Raw genomic sequence first — 17330 nt, forward strand, 5'->3', positions numbered from 1 at the left:
ACTTCCTTACACATGGTCGGATCGTCTCTACATTTTTTTGGTCGGTCGGATCACCCTCCACTCTTTGAATCTGCATGTCCATAGACTCTATAGCGCCACCAACTGGTGGAAATGTATATCTGCCGTAACTTCCTCCCACATGGTCGGATCTGCCCAAATTTTTTTCCGGTGGTTCGGGGTACCCTCTGGTCTATGACAGTGTGTGTACATATACTATAGCGCCACCAACTGGTGGAAATGTATATCAGCCGTAACTTCCTTCCGCACGGTCCAATCGGCACCTAATTTTTTCTGAAGGTTCGGGGTACCCTCCGGTCCGTTACCGTGTGGGCGCATAGACTGTATAGCGCCACCCACAGGCGGAAAAGTATATCCGCCGCAAGTACCTACCGCACGGTCCGATTGTCGCGAATTTTTTTATGGCGGTTCGGGGCGTCGGAAAGGACGTGATCGCGCACCCGCCTCGCCGCCGGCGTCGCCCCCTCCTGGCGGAAAATTGCAAGTGCCGTGACCCCCTTACCGCTTATCCCATCGCCGCGGTTTTCGTACGGCGCGTCCATCCGGTCGCGCGCACGCCCCCGACCCGCGCGTAACCCCGACACGCCCGTACCCCCGAGCGCGTCGGGGTGCTCGAGCCCGCTCATCACTGCTTGCAGTTTTAATTAGGGCTCGAGCACTGACCAGTGCGAAAGCCCTATTGTAATCGTTCCGTTTCTTTTTCTTATTATTATTATTATTATTATTATTCCGCGCCTTTGGGCGCCATTTTGAGGGCCTTAATATGCCCGAAAACTCACCAAATTTGCCAAGCGCATCAGGTCTGGCGAAAAATTTGATATTTTATGGGTTTCAAATATAATGTTCCAAAATTGGCTCTCTAGCGCCACCTTGAATTAAAAAAAAAATTGGCCCCCGCCACCAGTTTCATCGATCGTCACGAAACTTGGTGGAGACGTCTATCGTGACAGGACGGACCAAAAAGTCTCAAGAACCCATATTGCAAAATGAACAGGAAGTCGGCCATTTTGGATGGCGGCGGCCTTTTTCGGGCCAGGAGTAGGGGTCGTATCTCGACGAACTCCTCCTAGGGGGTTTGACCGAATGAGTCCGTTGTTACATCAACGGACACTAGACGGATGGCCGACGTTAAATTGCGAAGGATTTTGGGATATTCCATACGATGTGGGCGTGGCACGCCCCCAAATTTTGCCCTTTTTCATCTGTCCGGGCCTTGCACGCTGAGCGTAACTGTAGACGTGAATAACTTGGCTCCACGTGGTCAGATCTTCATCATACTTGGTACATGTGATCATGTTCCCGCCCCGAAGGTCCCCGTAGGTCACTTCCTGATTTCGTCGCAGCGCCACCTATTGGCGACAGGCTAAAGGCGTGTCATCTACATGAGGCGTTTTCTGGCAGGAGATTCATCAGATGAACACCGAGGTCACAAGGTCACTGCCTGACAGCCTGGTGAAGCCTGTTGATGGAGCATGATGCAGGAAAAGCGCATGTGGTGGGCGTGGCCTGGCGGCGAATGCTCAGGCCTCGCCGTTTACAAAGAAAGGGTCATCATTCGCCCGCAGAAGGTCGCATGTGCTTGAAAACTCATAAGGGGGGGCAGATTCCAGGCCTGAGGGCCCTGGTGGGGCCCCCATTTGAAACCAAGCCAAATTGACTCACTAGCGCCACCTACAAGTTTTAAAATAATTATCCCTCGCCTCCCGTTGCACGTATGGGCATGATTTTCGACGGAGACATCACTCGTGACAGGACGCACAAAAAAGTCTCAAGAACCCATGTTCTAAAACCAACAGGAAGTCCGCCATTTTAGGTGGCGGCGGCCATTTGGGGGCGGCAGTAGAGGTCGTATCTCGACGAACTCCTCCTAGGGGGTTTGACCGAATGAGTCCGTTGTAGCATCAACGGACTCTAGACGGATGGCCCACGTTAAATTGCGAAGGATTTTGGGCTGCTACTTAGGATGTGGGCGTGGCACGCCACCAAACTTTTACTTTAACCTTAACTTTTACCTTATCTGGCCCTGCCTGGTGTCTGGCCTTGCCTTGAAGCAATGTACATCAAAGTCAATACACAGTTTGACTGACAGACTGATGATGTCAGTCGATGGACTATGATGTGTGTAAAGCACATGTGGTGGGCGTGGCCACGGCGAATGGTCAGCCTTCGCCATTGACCATCGAAGGCTCATATTTTGCCCGCAGAAGGTCACAGGCTGCTGAAATCTTACACGTAAGGTCAGAATCCAGGCCTGAGCGCCCTGGTGGTGCTCCCATGTGACACCAATCTAAATTGACACACTAGCGCCACCTAGAAGTTTCAATTCATTATCCCTCGCCACCCGTTGCACGTATCGCTATGATTTTCGGTGGAGAAGTCTATCATGACAGGACGCACCTAACGCTCCAGAACCCATGTTCAAAACACAGCGCCACCAACTGGTGGAAATGTATATCTGCCATAACTTCCTGAGTCATGGTCAGATTCTCTTGAAATTTTTTTTTGGTGTGTTGGGTCAATCTCTGGTCTGTTATACTGTGTGTACATAGACTGTATAGCGCTACCAACTGGTGGAAATGTATATCAGCTGTAATTTCCTTCCACATGGTCGGATATGCCTCAAATTTTTTTCTGGTGGTCTGGGGTACACTCTGGTCTATGACTGTGTGTGTACATACTGTATAGCGCCACCAACAGGCAGAGATGTACATCTGCCGTAACTTCCTGATTCATGGTCAGATTGTCTTGAAATTTTTTTTGGTGTTGGGTCAATCTCTAGTTTGTTATACTGTGTGTACATACTCTATAGCGCCACCAACTGGTTGAAATGTATATCTGCCAAAACTTGGTCGGATCGTCTCCAAATCAGTCTGTGTACATATAGCGCCACCAACTGTTTGAATTGTATAACTCCATCCTATATGGTCTGATTTTTTCTATGGTGGCACAGACAGGACATGACCATGTACCCACCTTAGACTGTATAGCGCCACCAACCTCCGGAGACGTAAAACTACATTCTACATAGTGTGTCTGTCCCAAGACTTTTAGGGAGTTGTGACATCAAACAGGACATGACCACATACCCACCTTTGAAAGAGTTGTCAATATCTGTCATAGCACCCTGCCACACAGTCAATTATGGACACAATTATGCTGACATTCATCATTATACCATCCTTCTATGCTGTTCATCCTCCACATGGGTCATAGGTGTGCTGGAACCAATCCCAGCTATATCTTGATGTGCCATGCTGGTGGACTCCATCACGATTGCTGGTTGGGTCCTTGGTCTGTGAAGCATCTCTGTGGTCTACCCAGGGTCAAAGTGGGTGGAGTGTTTTGCAGGATAGCAGCAGAGACCAAGTTGACATTGTAGATTGTCTAAACTATGAATGAACACGTGTGGGCTTATGTACTAAACATGCAGAAATGACAAAAGCAGTTATGTCAAGCCAATTTATTTTATTTAGTGCCAATTCTAATCATCATATGGAAGCTATCTAGAAAGAGAACCAACTGAACCCCACACGAGCAAGCACTTGGCAACGGAGGCAAGGAAAAACTCTTTGAGAAACCTTGGACAGAACCCAGGCTCTATGGGGCGGCCTTCTGTCTCGACCGGTTGGGTTGAGAGGGATGACATGGAGAGATGGTAGGTAGACAGTGGTGAAGAAAGGACAGAGGATTAAGAATGGGTGGAGGAAAGGATCAGCAGTTGCAGTCCCACGATGACCAGTTCCCGGAATCACCAGTATCCTATCTAGTCATCAATGGGTGGATGTCAAGGTGCAACGGTGGGAGCTCCTCTGGAAGCAGCCAGCATTCACTACAGGTCAGAGAAAGAGTGAAAGCAAATGTGTTAGTAAACTTGCTATGATCATATAAAAAGTCAAAGACAGCATGAGGAAGGTTTTTTTACTACAAGTACCATGGCATTGTATGTATAATTTTAGTAGCACAAGCACAAGGCCCCCATACATTTTGGTTAACAGGTTAACATTTTTCCCCTGCAGAACATAAACTCATCTAAGAGTCTGTGTCCCATTTAGCATAGTGGAGGTGTTTCCAACTTCTAGCTAATTAAAGCTAGTTGGTCAAAAAAATTGTTTTTATGCGACTGGCAACATTTCAAGATGTATTTTATTTACTAAGCAAAGTTTAACTTGTGGTCTGGAGCCCGGTTTACGTATCGGGAGAAATCACATGCGAGTATAATGTCAAGTGGCAAAAAAGTCAAGTGTTTCACACATGAACAGAATTTGACCAATATGAATAGTGAAAACAACTCCATATCTTACCACATGCAGCAGTTGTCAGAGGACACTCACACCGTCAGAGGGGTCTTGTCCTGTTGATGAAAACTCACATGCATGCAAACGACTACATTGCTATTATAATAGTTGGTATGATGCACTTATGGGATTAGTTTTACTTCTATGCTATTCTACTGCTACTATGTTAAATCTACGCATGTACTTCTACTGCTACTATGTTAAATCTACGCATGTACTTCTACTGCTACTATGTTTAATATAAAGATCATGTGCGTGGAACTGAAGACAGCCGGCAACTGGAAAGACAAGAGCAGAGGTTAGTCACAATATACATTCACATATTTACATTTTTACATTTTTACATATTTACATATTTACATATTTACATATTTACATATTTACATATTTACATATTTACATATTTACATATTAATTTACATATTTACATTGCCCTCATTGTTTGCATTACCGTGTCTGAAAAAACGTATTTTTCGCCAGTGATTGACAAACACAATCCACCGTTCTCGGAAGAGTAAACTCGCGGATTGGAAAATGTCCACTGGTTAGAAAAATACCAACGTGTTCAGAAAAGTCTTAGTTTTAATCCCTTTGATTCTTAATTTTGGGCAGTGGTTGAATTTTGCGGCAGTGATTGACTAATACAATTTGGTTAGAAAAATAACTGTTGAAAAAGGTTTGAATCCCTTTAGTATTTAACTTTAAGGCAGACAGGCGGTAACTATCAAGACAAGAGGACAGGTGAGTGAGGCAGCACTGGGATCATTTCATCAGGTACTATTTACATATATACACATTTACATATTTACATATATACATATTTACATATATACATATTTACATATATACATATTTACATTATTTAAAATACAAGCAGATGTTACAATATTTACATGTTTACAATATTTACATGTTTACAATATTTACATGTTTACAATATTTACATGTTTACAATATTTACATGTTAATTTACTGGTTTGACAGAAACTGGGATCTTAACTATGACCAGTGATTTCACTTTTAGTCCGTGATTGACAAATACAATCCACCGTTCTCGTGGGCAAGTAAACTCGTGGATTGTAAATTGTCCACTGGTTGAACCTAAACCTATTTTACACTATACACTACACTTACACGTTCATTCAGTGATTGACAAATACAATCCACCGTTCTCGTGGGCAAGTAAACTCGTGGATTGTAAATTGTCCACTGGTTGAACCTAAACCTATTTTACACTATACACTACACTTACACGTTCATTCAGTGATTGACAAATACAATCCACCGTTCTCGTGGGCAAGTTAACTCGTGGATTGTAAATTGTCCACTGGTTGAACCTAAACCTATTTTACACTATACACTACACTTACACCATAAGACTGCCAGAAGAACGCTGAAGTGGAATGTGTATGTGCGTGTGTGTGCGTTTTAAATTTTGTGTTTAAAAGAGCACAAAATCCCTTCATGATCACTGAAATAAGTGGGCATCACAACCGATTCTACATCAAAGTGTGATGTTTTGACATATACATGGTCAATTAGTGTACCCTTTTCTGTGGTAGGATGTTTGACTGACTGGCAGAACCCTTTCCTAGCCATGAATGTGCTGATAGTGGAAGATTTTAACAAATTTTCATTAAAATCTCCCAGTACGACAATGCTGGCGTACTTCTGGTGCAACCAATCCAGCAGCGTGCCAAGGTGACCTTGAAACAACGCCATTGGATAGGAGGGTGGTCGATACACAACTGCTATTAACACACTGGGTGAGGAGCAGTTCACCAGTAAAACTTCCAAGTTGAAGTTTGGGGCGGAGACAACACTACAGTGCAGGTGGTCTGCAATGTACATGCCAACTCCGCCATGCTGTTGCCCTTGTAATTCTACCAAAGCAGGGTTACTGCTGGAGTAAGACAAACATCGTGGTTGGCTATGGAAATGATACCCAGGAATGGTTACACTGCTGGGTGTACATGCCGTTGGCAGCCACGTTTCTGTCACAGCGATGCAGTTAGGCTGCAGGTGCTGTGTACATGCTGCCAAATCTGACGCATGTTTTGTCAAATTTTGGACATTCATCAAATAAATTGTGAAATGTGGTGGTTGTACATTTGTTTGTGTTGGTTCACTTTCTGTCAAAAATGCTGGCATCCTACCTACAGCATTCTTAATGGCATCATTACAGTAAATCTTTTCGGCATTAAACTTTTCAATAATCAAACCGTCTAAAGCTGTGACCCGACTCAATGCAACATACGCCTGCCCTGCGGAAAACACCCTGTCTAGAGACACAACTACATTGCTCACGGTAACACCCTGGACTTTATGTACCGTGCAAGCCCAAGCGAGCTTCAGAGGGAACTGGCGACGCATGCCACCACTTTTAGTTACTTTTTCTTCCTCTGGCAGAATAAATGTACTGTCTTTTAGCGTGACAGACTCAGCAGTTTGTGCGCGCCTTTGTTGACCTACTTTGGCATCATCAAACTTTATATAGATCTTACTCGGAAATGTGTCATCCTTTTGGAAAAGAACATCAGAGACAGTGCCACTAACCCCGTTAACTAAGCCGTCGTCAATATCGATGTTTTTGCAAAGCATTACACGTGCATCTTTAGCGATGTGCAGAGTTTCCTCTAAACACGTGTTGTAAACTTTGCTGTGGTGCCCTACTTTTCTTTCTAATTTACCGGATTTTTTGTTTTGGCTGAAATCCTCAGCTTTTATCGTCGTGTACTCCGGACAGATCCTGAAAAGCTGTTTTAGATTGTATTCGTTTACTTGTTGATTGGTTGGAAACACATGTAACGCGGAGCTGACCTCACCCGTTTCGCGCTGTTTCAAAAGTTCTATGTCTGTTTCCAACAACGCCGCGCCTTTTGGATGTTTGCGGAGTCTATTTAGCAATGCTGCAAACTGATTATCTTTTTGCCGGACTATCGTTGTCAGTTCGACAACACTGAAAAGATTTGTCCACAAGTTGAAAGTGGCGTCTTCGACATAAAGAGGCTTTCCTTTGACTGGCGGTAACTGGTAAAAATCACCGACTGCGATGATGCTGACGTTGCCAAATGCAGCATAGTCACCGGTTTGCTTAATTTGTCGGAGCCTACCATGAATGTACGTCAACAACTTGTGATCAACCATCGATATTTCATCGATAATCAAAATTTGGAGGTCCGCGAACTTGGCACGCAAGGAATTCACCGTTTCCTCACCCAGTGGTGTGTAAGGCAAACGGGTATCCTTGCCGATGCTCAATGTGCTGTGTATTGTTGTGGCATTCAAATTGTAAGCAGCAATCCCTGTTGGTGCAGCTAGACAGACAGAAATATTGTCCGGTTGCCGACACATTGTTGACAACAACCTGGTAGCCTCATATTGGATGGCTTTAATTAGGTGGCTTTTTCCTGTCCCGGCACCACCTGTGATGAATAAGTGTAAAGGCTCGGGTTTTCTCCCACCTACTTTATCAAGGCACCACTGTCTAATTTTGTAAAAAATGTCCATTTGAGTATTATTTAGGGAGCGGATTAATGCCAAGCCATCATTTCGACTCATTGACTTTTGCTTTTGTAAGTTTAGAGCGGTTCTATTTTCATTTGCCAAGTCAGGTATTACTTCTGCCTCTTCTTCGACCAACTGTTGTTTTTTCCGGCGTTCTTCTTCGCATTGTAGCCTTTCCAATTCTTGCTCTGGACACAGCAGACACCACGCATCCTCAGCAACACCGCTGTGATCAATAGATCTTTGGATGCTGTCCAGTTCATCCCCGTCGCTGTCGAAATGTTGTTTATTTGTTTCCACTATGGATCGAACAGAATGCATCGACCCATCATTTAATCGGACCGCACCATTGTCATAAAATTCTTCAAATGTTGGGCAGTTGGCAGGTCTTAACTGCAAATCCACTCGGTATGGCAGATACAACTGCAAAAGGCTACGATAATACAACTCTGGGTTTTTGGTTTCTGAAAAGCGCGCAGAGCGTACGACGGCAGGTTTGGTCCGTGTACGTTTTGTCACATGTCCGTAGTTGTTTTTAAGTTCTATTTTGGATGCCGACCTTTCGTTTTTGCTAATGATGCGGTATTCCGAAGCAAATTGTGCCAAGCACATGTCATTAAACGTGTCGTCGTTTGGTCTGTTTTTATAACGGTCGACAATGCTGGTCATCCACATGTCTTCCGTTGTTAATTCGGCCGATGAAGCTTTTTGACGCAAAACACTCACAGGCAAACTCATTTTGACCACATTGTCCCCTGTTGGAACAAAAACTACTTTGCGCGAGCATTCCTTAAGATGCATATTTGTCACCCGGTAAACGGCCTCTTGTGCACACACGTCTCTATTGTGCAGGTACACACTGCCAAGACTTTTTAAGGCCTCTTTGGCACTGACGTTTGCCTGTTTGGATGCTTCTTTCTGGGCATTACTCAGCAGCAATCCAATCTCCCTCTCAGCTTTGGAAATATACGAGATTATATAAACCACGCACGCATACGCATCAACGACATACTGGATGTCCATATTAGCATTCCAGCATTTAAGCAGAGGTTTGCTGTATGGATTGATCCAAACCTCATTGATTTGACGCTTCATTATGACTTCCGTACGACGACCCAAGCGGCGATGTGCGGCCTCAAAAGTATTTTGTGTTATACCGAGACTATGGAACAAATGTTCCACGCTTTGATATGCGTGGTTCTCGTCAGCCAGGGCTGTTTTAATGGATTTTATGATTTCCGACGCCTCTTCTGCTTTCATGTTTACGGCATTTTGGGATGCTTTTGGACATGTGCATGTTTTAACACCGGTTGATTGGCTAACCTGACAAGTGCATGTTTTTTGTCCCTGTCCGTCAAACTGATGGCTAATAAATGTTCGTCCTGACACAGGTTTGGGAAAACCGAAACGACACACTGTGTTTTTCTTTTTGCACGTTTTAGAGTGTCTCTTAGAATGCTGCTGTACGGAAGACACTGTCTCTGTCAATCCTTCATCCTGTGGCTGCAATTCACAAGTAACATATCTATCAATAAACTTTGTGACTTCTTCATCTGAGTTCACTTCAATACGTGGGGCATTCTCGACCCAGAACAAACAATGTACATGCGGGGAACCACGCTGCTGAAATTCCACCCGGTAAAAATAGTCTACAACTTTGCCAATCGGTTGGCTCGAAGACATTATCACCTCTCTGAGAAAGACATGCCACCGGAAATCAAACATCCGTGCAGCAGTCACAGGATTCCGTCTCAACAAATCACACCTGTCAGCCCACTCCAACTCTGCAGCCGTTTGCGTTCTACCCTCTTGCCTCAAAACACAGTCTACCAAGTTTTGCCACCGTAAATCAGCAGACGAAAAAGAGCAAAACCACGTGGGAACACCAAGCTGACGCACACAAGCCAAAATATCGCGCTGCGTACTCTGCCAAAAGGCTGGAGTACCTCTGATGGGCTTCAGAAAACGATAGCCCTGGTCACATTCCAACAATGTCTTTAACGACTCATCGTTGGTCAACAAATCCTTGGCCATTTTTGCCACCAAACCAGCAATTCCTTTGCGTAAAGCAATGGAAATGCTCGACACCACCTGCACAAGTTCACACAAGTACTGAGCATAGAATATGTATTCCACATTCTGCCCAAACCGCTTATCAGCATGCATGATACGATTATTGAAATATCGCGACGCCGTCAGCCTATATTGTCGAGTGTCATGAAACGTGAAACGGCCGCGTGGAAACAACACTGGGAAACATTTAGCTTCATTCGAATGGTCAGAAAGCAACCTCACAGGATTATTGCCTTCTGCCGGAGCCACATTCAATATATTGTCATAATACTGATCTAGCGCTTCCTGACCAATGTCAACTGGCATTAAACATGTGTCCTGAAACATGCAGTGTTGCTGTCTATCATGAAGAAGCTCATCTTCTGCATCTAGAGGCGGTGTGACATCTACTGCAGGAACACTGTCCTCCACCTGAGAGGCATCAGGTTCCCTACAAAAGTCATTGACCCACTCCTCGTTGTACTCTATATCTTCATAATGCACATTAGACTCTTTCAGATACCTCAAGGCTTCACGAATGTGCATGCTGTCAACAAAATGGTACTCGTAGTGTCCTTTGTAAGTCAGCTTCCTTTTGAGTTTGACACGGAGCATAGAGCCTTCCATATTGGACCGTGGCAACAAATTTGTCGTTTCTACAACATTGGCCGGAACACAAGTCACAGGCCCATGGACACCATTTTGCCCCCCTTTAGGCAAAGCTAGCATTTTCATGAAGGGGATATTTAGTGCAATTAAGTGTTGCTCTAAGCTGTTTAAGCAAGCCAGCTCAGGAGGAATCGGGTCCACCCCCAAATTATTTGCCACACATTCAGGTGGGAATTCCCCTTTGCTAATCTTGTAATGGCAAGTGTAGCAAACCCACAGCTGCCCTCTACCAGACTCCAACAACAAACAAGGCACCGTGCACTCTGCACTACATTTGTGCAAATAATCCTCATTAATGCACGTGTTCACAAGAGAAGCACTTGCACTTTTGCTGTAATGCTCTCTGTGACACTGCAGGACCTGATGTTTAAACATCAACCTATGGCACACACAGCAGACAAACTGGGGCCCATTCTTCACTTTCTCTAAAAAATTCTCAACAACAACATCAAATTCTTCCTCTCGCAACTTTGCAGCATGCCTTCGTGCCTTCACATCTGCAATGACACGCATTTTGCGTTCTAAATTACTGTGATATTTCTTCATACTGGCTAGTTTGACACTGGCCCGGTGCCTTGTATCCATTTTATATTTTTTGACGCCCTGCATAATGACCCTGGCCCGATGCAAGCTGTCACTTCTATACTTACTCGCACTATACATCTTGACCCTGTCCCGATGCAAGCTGTCACTTCTATACTTACTCACACTACACAACTTGACCCTGTCCCGATGCAAGCTGTCACTTCTATACTTACTCACACTACACATCTTGACCCTGTCCCGATGCAAGCTGTCACTTCTATACTTACTCACACTACACATCTTGACCCTGTCCCGATGCAAGCTGTCACTTCTATACTTACTCACACTACACATCTTGACCCTGTCCCGATGCAAGCTGTCATTCCTATACTTATAGATGCTAGATGTTTTAACTCTATTTTTATGAATGACATCATTTCTATACTTTTCAACACTCCTCGTCTTCTTTCTCTGCCTAAAGACTGCTTGTTCTCTGTAATTCTTCATAGTCATTACCTTCTTTGTCTCCCTTATGCTCATGTCAGCGACATATTTACATCTGTTGTCCAGGGCCCTTTTCCTTTTTAGATATTTGGACGGGCTTACACGTGGAACCATGGACTGATGTTTTTCTTTGCCTGTTTCAACAACATCATTCAAACCAACTGCTACTTCACTATCAGCGCAAATTACTTGATGCCGATGTGACCTGGTACCATACTGACTGACCTGAGATGTACCATTCTGACAAATGCCAAAGCAACTTCCTAACTGACCCTCATTGACACATGTCACACACTCGTAGTGATTACCACTCGAGTTGTCCAAATAAATCCCACGACTGGATTCTGACGTTGAACTATATCTCAACCAACGACCACCGTAAAAAGTAAAGATATTTATTCCTAAACTATCCGCTGCAGCCTGAATTTCCACCTCAGTTGCCCAGCTATTGACATATTTCATTTTGGAAACACTAATATACTCTGTCAAACAACTGTACTCACTCCTGAGAAGTTTCTCATAATCTTCACAGTGCTTTTCCATATGTTTAACCACATGGAGTCTAATTCTCCTGTGATTTTTCTGTGTGCCACTCACCGCTTGTGATATGGCACGGAAAAAACAGTTGCCGTCAGCAACAATGCTCTCCTTTTTACAGGGAGCTCCCAAGGGTCCAACACGCAAATTGACAGGCACAGTTTTGACTTCACAATCTATATTCAAAAGTTGGCACACATCTTTGGAGTCATTTTGAAGCATTGGACAAAAGGCATGCTGTGTGGTAACAACACTGATGACCTCAACATCAGATGGACATGTACTAGAAATGTCAGCCATTTTAAACTTTTTGCCATCATCACCAGTCATCATCTCCAAGTGACGTTTCCTGTCAGCCACAACAGTCACAACAACACCAGCTATTTCAAAAAGTTTCTCTGCTCCACCAAACCCTGCAGCCAAATTGCTAATGTGATTAGCAAGGGCATCAAGACCACCAAAACACAGAACAACACTGGTTCCATCACTGCACACCATGCCATTACAGCTACGCGAGTGCGAATCCACCAGACAATACAGACCAGCATCACAAATGATGGCACAACTACTTTGACAAACTGTAAGAATGCATGTGCTGTACTTGCCAAACATTGTGTGCAAAGCATCATGCAAAGTGACATGAATCCCGTTTTCAATATAATAGCTGGAAACTACATTGACATCACCTAAAGCATAATCATCCTTCACACAAAACTCAAATTTGTGTCCAGCAATCACCTCCTGTTTGGGCAATTCTGTGGCACACAAAAAGTGGGATGGGTGACTAATTACGTGACGTTCCCTTAGAGTAGCATACAACTGATCACCTTCAACAACAGCCATGTCAAGATCAGCAGTATCCCACAACAAGACATTTTTAATACTGTGTAAAGCAGTGGCACAAAAGGCAATCGCCATACACTGTGTTCCTGCATACTTAAACCTTGTATTGCCTTGATGAAATGACCCTTTGACCACCTTTTGTAACCCACCTGTTGGTACCTCCACCGGTGACAGTGAAGATACTTCTTCCCTACCTTTTGTTGCAACTGCACAGTCAACAGCTTGGGTAGCCTTGGGTGTGCGTCGCATACGGAAACCCTTCTTTCGTGGCATCTAAAAGAAAACAATGAAATCAATGTCAGTTCACACGCCATGTACTTAAGCTTCTAAATGCTCTTTTCCATGCTCTCTGGTTACCCCATGTGTGCGTGGGGGTTTTTTTGCGATGCCATATTGTCCATAGGCAAGAAAGTGGGTGTGAATGGTTGTCTATACGTGCCCTGTGATTGGCTGACAACCAGGATGTACCCCTCCTCTCGCCCGAATACAACTGGGATAGACTCCAGCAGCAGCAGTAGAAAATGAATGAACATATCCATACATTTTACGTACTGCCTATCCTCACAAGGGTCGCGGGCATGCTGGAGCCTACCCCAGCTATATTCAGGCGAGAGGTGGACTACATCCTGGTCACCAGCAAAACACAGGGCACATAGACAACCATTCACAGTCACATTCATGGCCACAGACAATATGGAGTGTGTGTGTGGGGTGGGGGTCAAATGAAAGTGAGTATAAATGGTTGTCTCTATGTGCCCTGTGATTGGTTGACAACCAGGATGTACCCGCCTCTCGCCTGAATACAACTGGGATAGACTCCTGCAGCAGCGGCAGAAAATGAATGAATAAATCCATTTATTTCCTGTGCCGTTTATCCTCACAAGGGTCGTGGGCATGCTTGGAGCCTACCCCAGCTGTATTCTGGCAAGAGGTGGACTACACCCTGCTCACCAGCCAAGCATGGGTCACAGAGACAACCATTGACAGTCACATTAATGCCTATGGACAATTTGGAGTCGCCAGTGGGGGAGGGGGTACACGGAGAAACACACGCACAGAATACATGCAAACTCCACACAGAGATAAAATGATAAATCAAACTGTCAATAAATACAACTATTATGCAGAAAACAACATAAATAAATAAACACCAGCTGTGTGTTTTACTGCAAGAGCACTATCTTCCCCCACCCCCCTCATATTGTGTGCGTTTGAGTGGGCACATGCACACTTGGGTGTGGCCCTTTGGCTGAATGACGGGATTAATCATTGGAAACAAGAAAAATGAAGAAAACGTCAGGTGGACGTCTTCTCCTCCGCAACGCGATAGTGGTTTAGATGAATGACGGGGTTAAAATCATTGGAAACAGAGAAAGCTAAAAAAGTTGAAAACCTACCGACCGCCATTTTGGGGCCTGTGGCATCAACGACGACATTTACGACGCCGCCATTTCGGGGCCTTTGTCATCAGTGCCGCCAATTTGCCCGCTAACGGCTCGTTTAAGGTGCGGCAACAACGAATATAATTTTCGCTATACAGCGTTAAGCTCCGACCGTTCGTGTATCCTGAACAAGCGGCCTACGTGCAGCACCACCGAATATAACTTGAGCTATATTGAGTTAAGTTCTGACCGTTAGTGTATTCCAAACATGCAGTTACCTTGCGGCGACACCAACGACAACATAAAAACACATAAAATTATACACATGTGGAGAAAAAGCCGAAGAAAAAACAAAATGGAGTTAAGCTCCAACCTGACGTGCATTCCTGCGATGGCGCTCATTCTTACAAATGAATATATTTCAGTTTACTAAGTCTATTAAAAAAAAACTCACCTCTATGTCAGCAGATGAAGTCCAACACAACGGCAAACTGCAGTTTCCGTCGAATGTAGGTCCTTCGTCTTTGTCTTTGTCTTTGTCTGAGGCAATGCAAAAAGCGTTCTCTCGAAAAGTTTTCTGTTCGCTCGAGCAGAAAGGGGGGGAAGCGGGCACGCGAAGCAGCATTTATAGCACCGTGCACCACACCGTGGAAGAACTGACCAATCGTAGCTCACAAAACCAACCTGTCAGGCTCCGCCTTTGGATAAATGACCAATCGTAAGTCACCAAACAAACAACCTATCAGCGATCGTCTGATTGAATGTAATGTGAAAGTTGGGCGGGTCAATATTTTTTAAATTGACCAATCATGCCTCACTCACCTATCAATCGATCAGCTATTGGCGGAATGAATGTAATTTGAAATTGAATTAAACCAAACAATGTTTACGTGGACGAACGGAGGGAAAACTAACCAATGGCATTGCGTGCTCACTGTATAAATAAGCTGCAAGTGCGACTATCGGCATAACGATGAACGGGACGCAGAGGACAACGTTGTGGCTCATCGGCAGCTCCATTGTGACCCGGCTGGAAAGACACGTCAGGCTGCACCGCCGAGATCCGAATTTCGGCCTCCCTTGCCAAGTCACCTGGCATGGACAAGGCGGCAGGAGGTGGGAGCATCTGGTGCCTTTTATACACCAGAAGCTGCAAACGGGAGCGACACCTCCACAGTTGCTGCTCATCCACCTTGGCGGCAATAGTTTTGGCTTCGGCGGCCAAAATTGCCGCCGGCTTCTCCTTAAAATGATGGCGGATCTCGACTACATCATCCACTTGCTACCCGGCACGGTGGTGATGTTTTCGGATATCTTGCCTCGTTGGAACTGGCGTTACCAGACGGCACCCACAGGACGTGGACTGGACAATGCGAGGAAAAGGATTAACCGAGTCCTTGGCGGCTTCCTACGACAACGCGGCATGAAGCGCATCCCGCACTCGAACGTCTCTGTCCACGACTTGCTTGCCGACGGTTGTCATCTCAACGAGAGGGGAAATGAGACGCTCTATCTCAACTTCCGCCGAGAAATCGCTGCAAATCTGCAGTAGATTCACCACAACGGCTCTTTTAAGAGCCAACCACTTTTCCATAAAGAGCAAAATGTTCCAATGCATTCCACACACCGCAACGCACTGCTTCAGAATAAAACGTAAACAAATGGTTGTCGAAAGGATCTGACCGATTAGAATGATATACAAAATACTACACTCAGAAAATGACCCAGAGCCTTATTAAATATAACAATAATAAAGTTTACTAACTTTGTAAAATCTCTGAAAATCATTTAATCGCTTACATAAATAAATGCTTAAGTCCAGCGCTTAAGCTTGGTGACGTAGACCGTCATGACGTGCCCCCTTCGCGGCCAAAGGGGTGGAGTTATGAGAGGTCTATGGTACAGTTTCCGGCAACACAACAACAGCCCGAAGGTATCGAAACACGGCAAGTTATATGGACGACAACACATCGGTAAGTACAGCACTTGCAATTTTTAAACTAATAGCGACCCCGTCTTCCTTCAAATACGCTGGGTGTTGTTTTTTAATGTCACCGCTATTCTGTTGTGCGTAAGCTAACTTTAGCTATGTTTGCTAGCCACCAAATTGCTCAGCTAACATGGTTCGTTGGGCGAACATACTTTAACAGGTAACGGACCATCGAACCGGAAAAGTTAAGCTTTTAACCGCGCTCTCTTTATGTGTGTACGCCGTGTTTTGCTTAGTTTTACATTGTTTTTGTAACATGACGTGATGTCGATATGCTCCGATGGGAAGCTCTTGTGGGAACAGCCGAGGTACTTCCGGAGCTCATTACAATTATAGTACAAGAGTATTCAACATTCGTTTTCTACCGCTCACCCCCACGAAGGTCGCGGGGGGTACTGGAGTCTACTTAGAATTAAATTTGCATGTTTTTGGAATGTGGGAGGAAACCGGAGTACCCGGAGAAAACCCACGCATGCACGGGGAGAACATGCAAACTCCACACAGAGATGGGCAACAGTATTCATTAAAATTATTTATTCATGGTTTTATATACGAAATATTAATTCGAATTATGAATTACTGCATGTTTTCCTGTAATTATATTTGGAGATATAATTAATGTCAATGTGCATTTTTGGCAGGCGAGTGATTAGCGTGCAGACCTCACAGCTAAAAGATGCCAGTTCAATTCTACACTCGGCCATCTCTGTGTGGAGTTTGCATGTTCTCCCCGTGCATGCGTGGGTTTTCTCCGGGTACTACGGTTTCCTCCCACATTCCAAAAACATGCTAGGTTAATTGGCCACTTCAAATTGTCCATAGGTATGAATGTGAGTGGTAATGGTTGTTTGTCTATATGTGCCCTGGGATTGGCTGGCCACCAGTCCAGGGTGTACCCTGCATCACGCCCGAAGACAGCTGGGATAGGCTCCAGCACCCCTCGCGACCCTTGTGAGGATGAGCAATCGAAAATGAATGCATGAATGAATGTGCATTATAATTCTTTCT

The 17330-nt window shown here is 44.7% G+C and overlaps 1 protein-coding gene across 1 annotated transcript; it reads right to left on the reverse strand.

The window, feature by feature from the left end:
- Window positions 1–4639: 4639 nt before the first annotated feature.
- Window positions 4640–12076, reverse strand: LOC131117065 (uncharacterized). The gene has a single exon (XM_058064521.1). It carries the CDS (start codon window positions 12030–12032, stop codon window positions 5742–5744), a length of 6291 nt encoding a protein of 2096 aa, XP_057920504.1. The 5' UTR covers window positions 12033–12076; the 3' UTR covers window positions 4640–5741.
- Between the last annotated feature and the right edge of the window lie 5254 nt (window positions 12077–17330).

This window comes from Doryrhamphus excisus, chromosome 2 (genome assembly GCF_030265055.1).
Source record: "Doryrhamphus excisus isolate RoL2022-K1 chromosome 2, RoL_Dexc_1.0, whole genome shotgun sequence".
NCBI lineage: Eukaryota > Metazoa > Chordata > Actinopteri > Syngnathiformes > Syngnathidae > Doryrhamphus > Doryrhamphus excisus.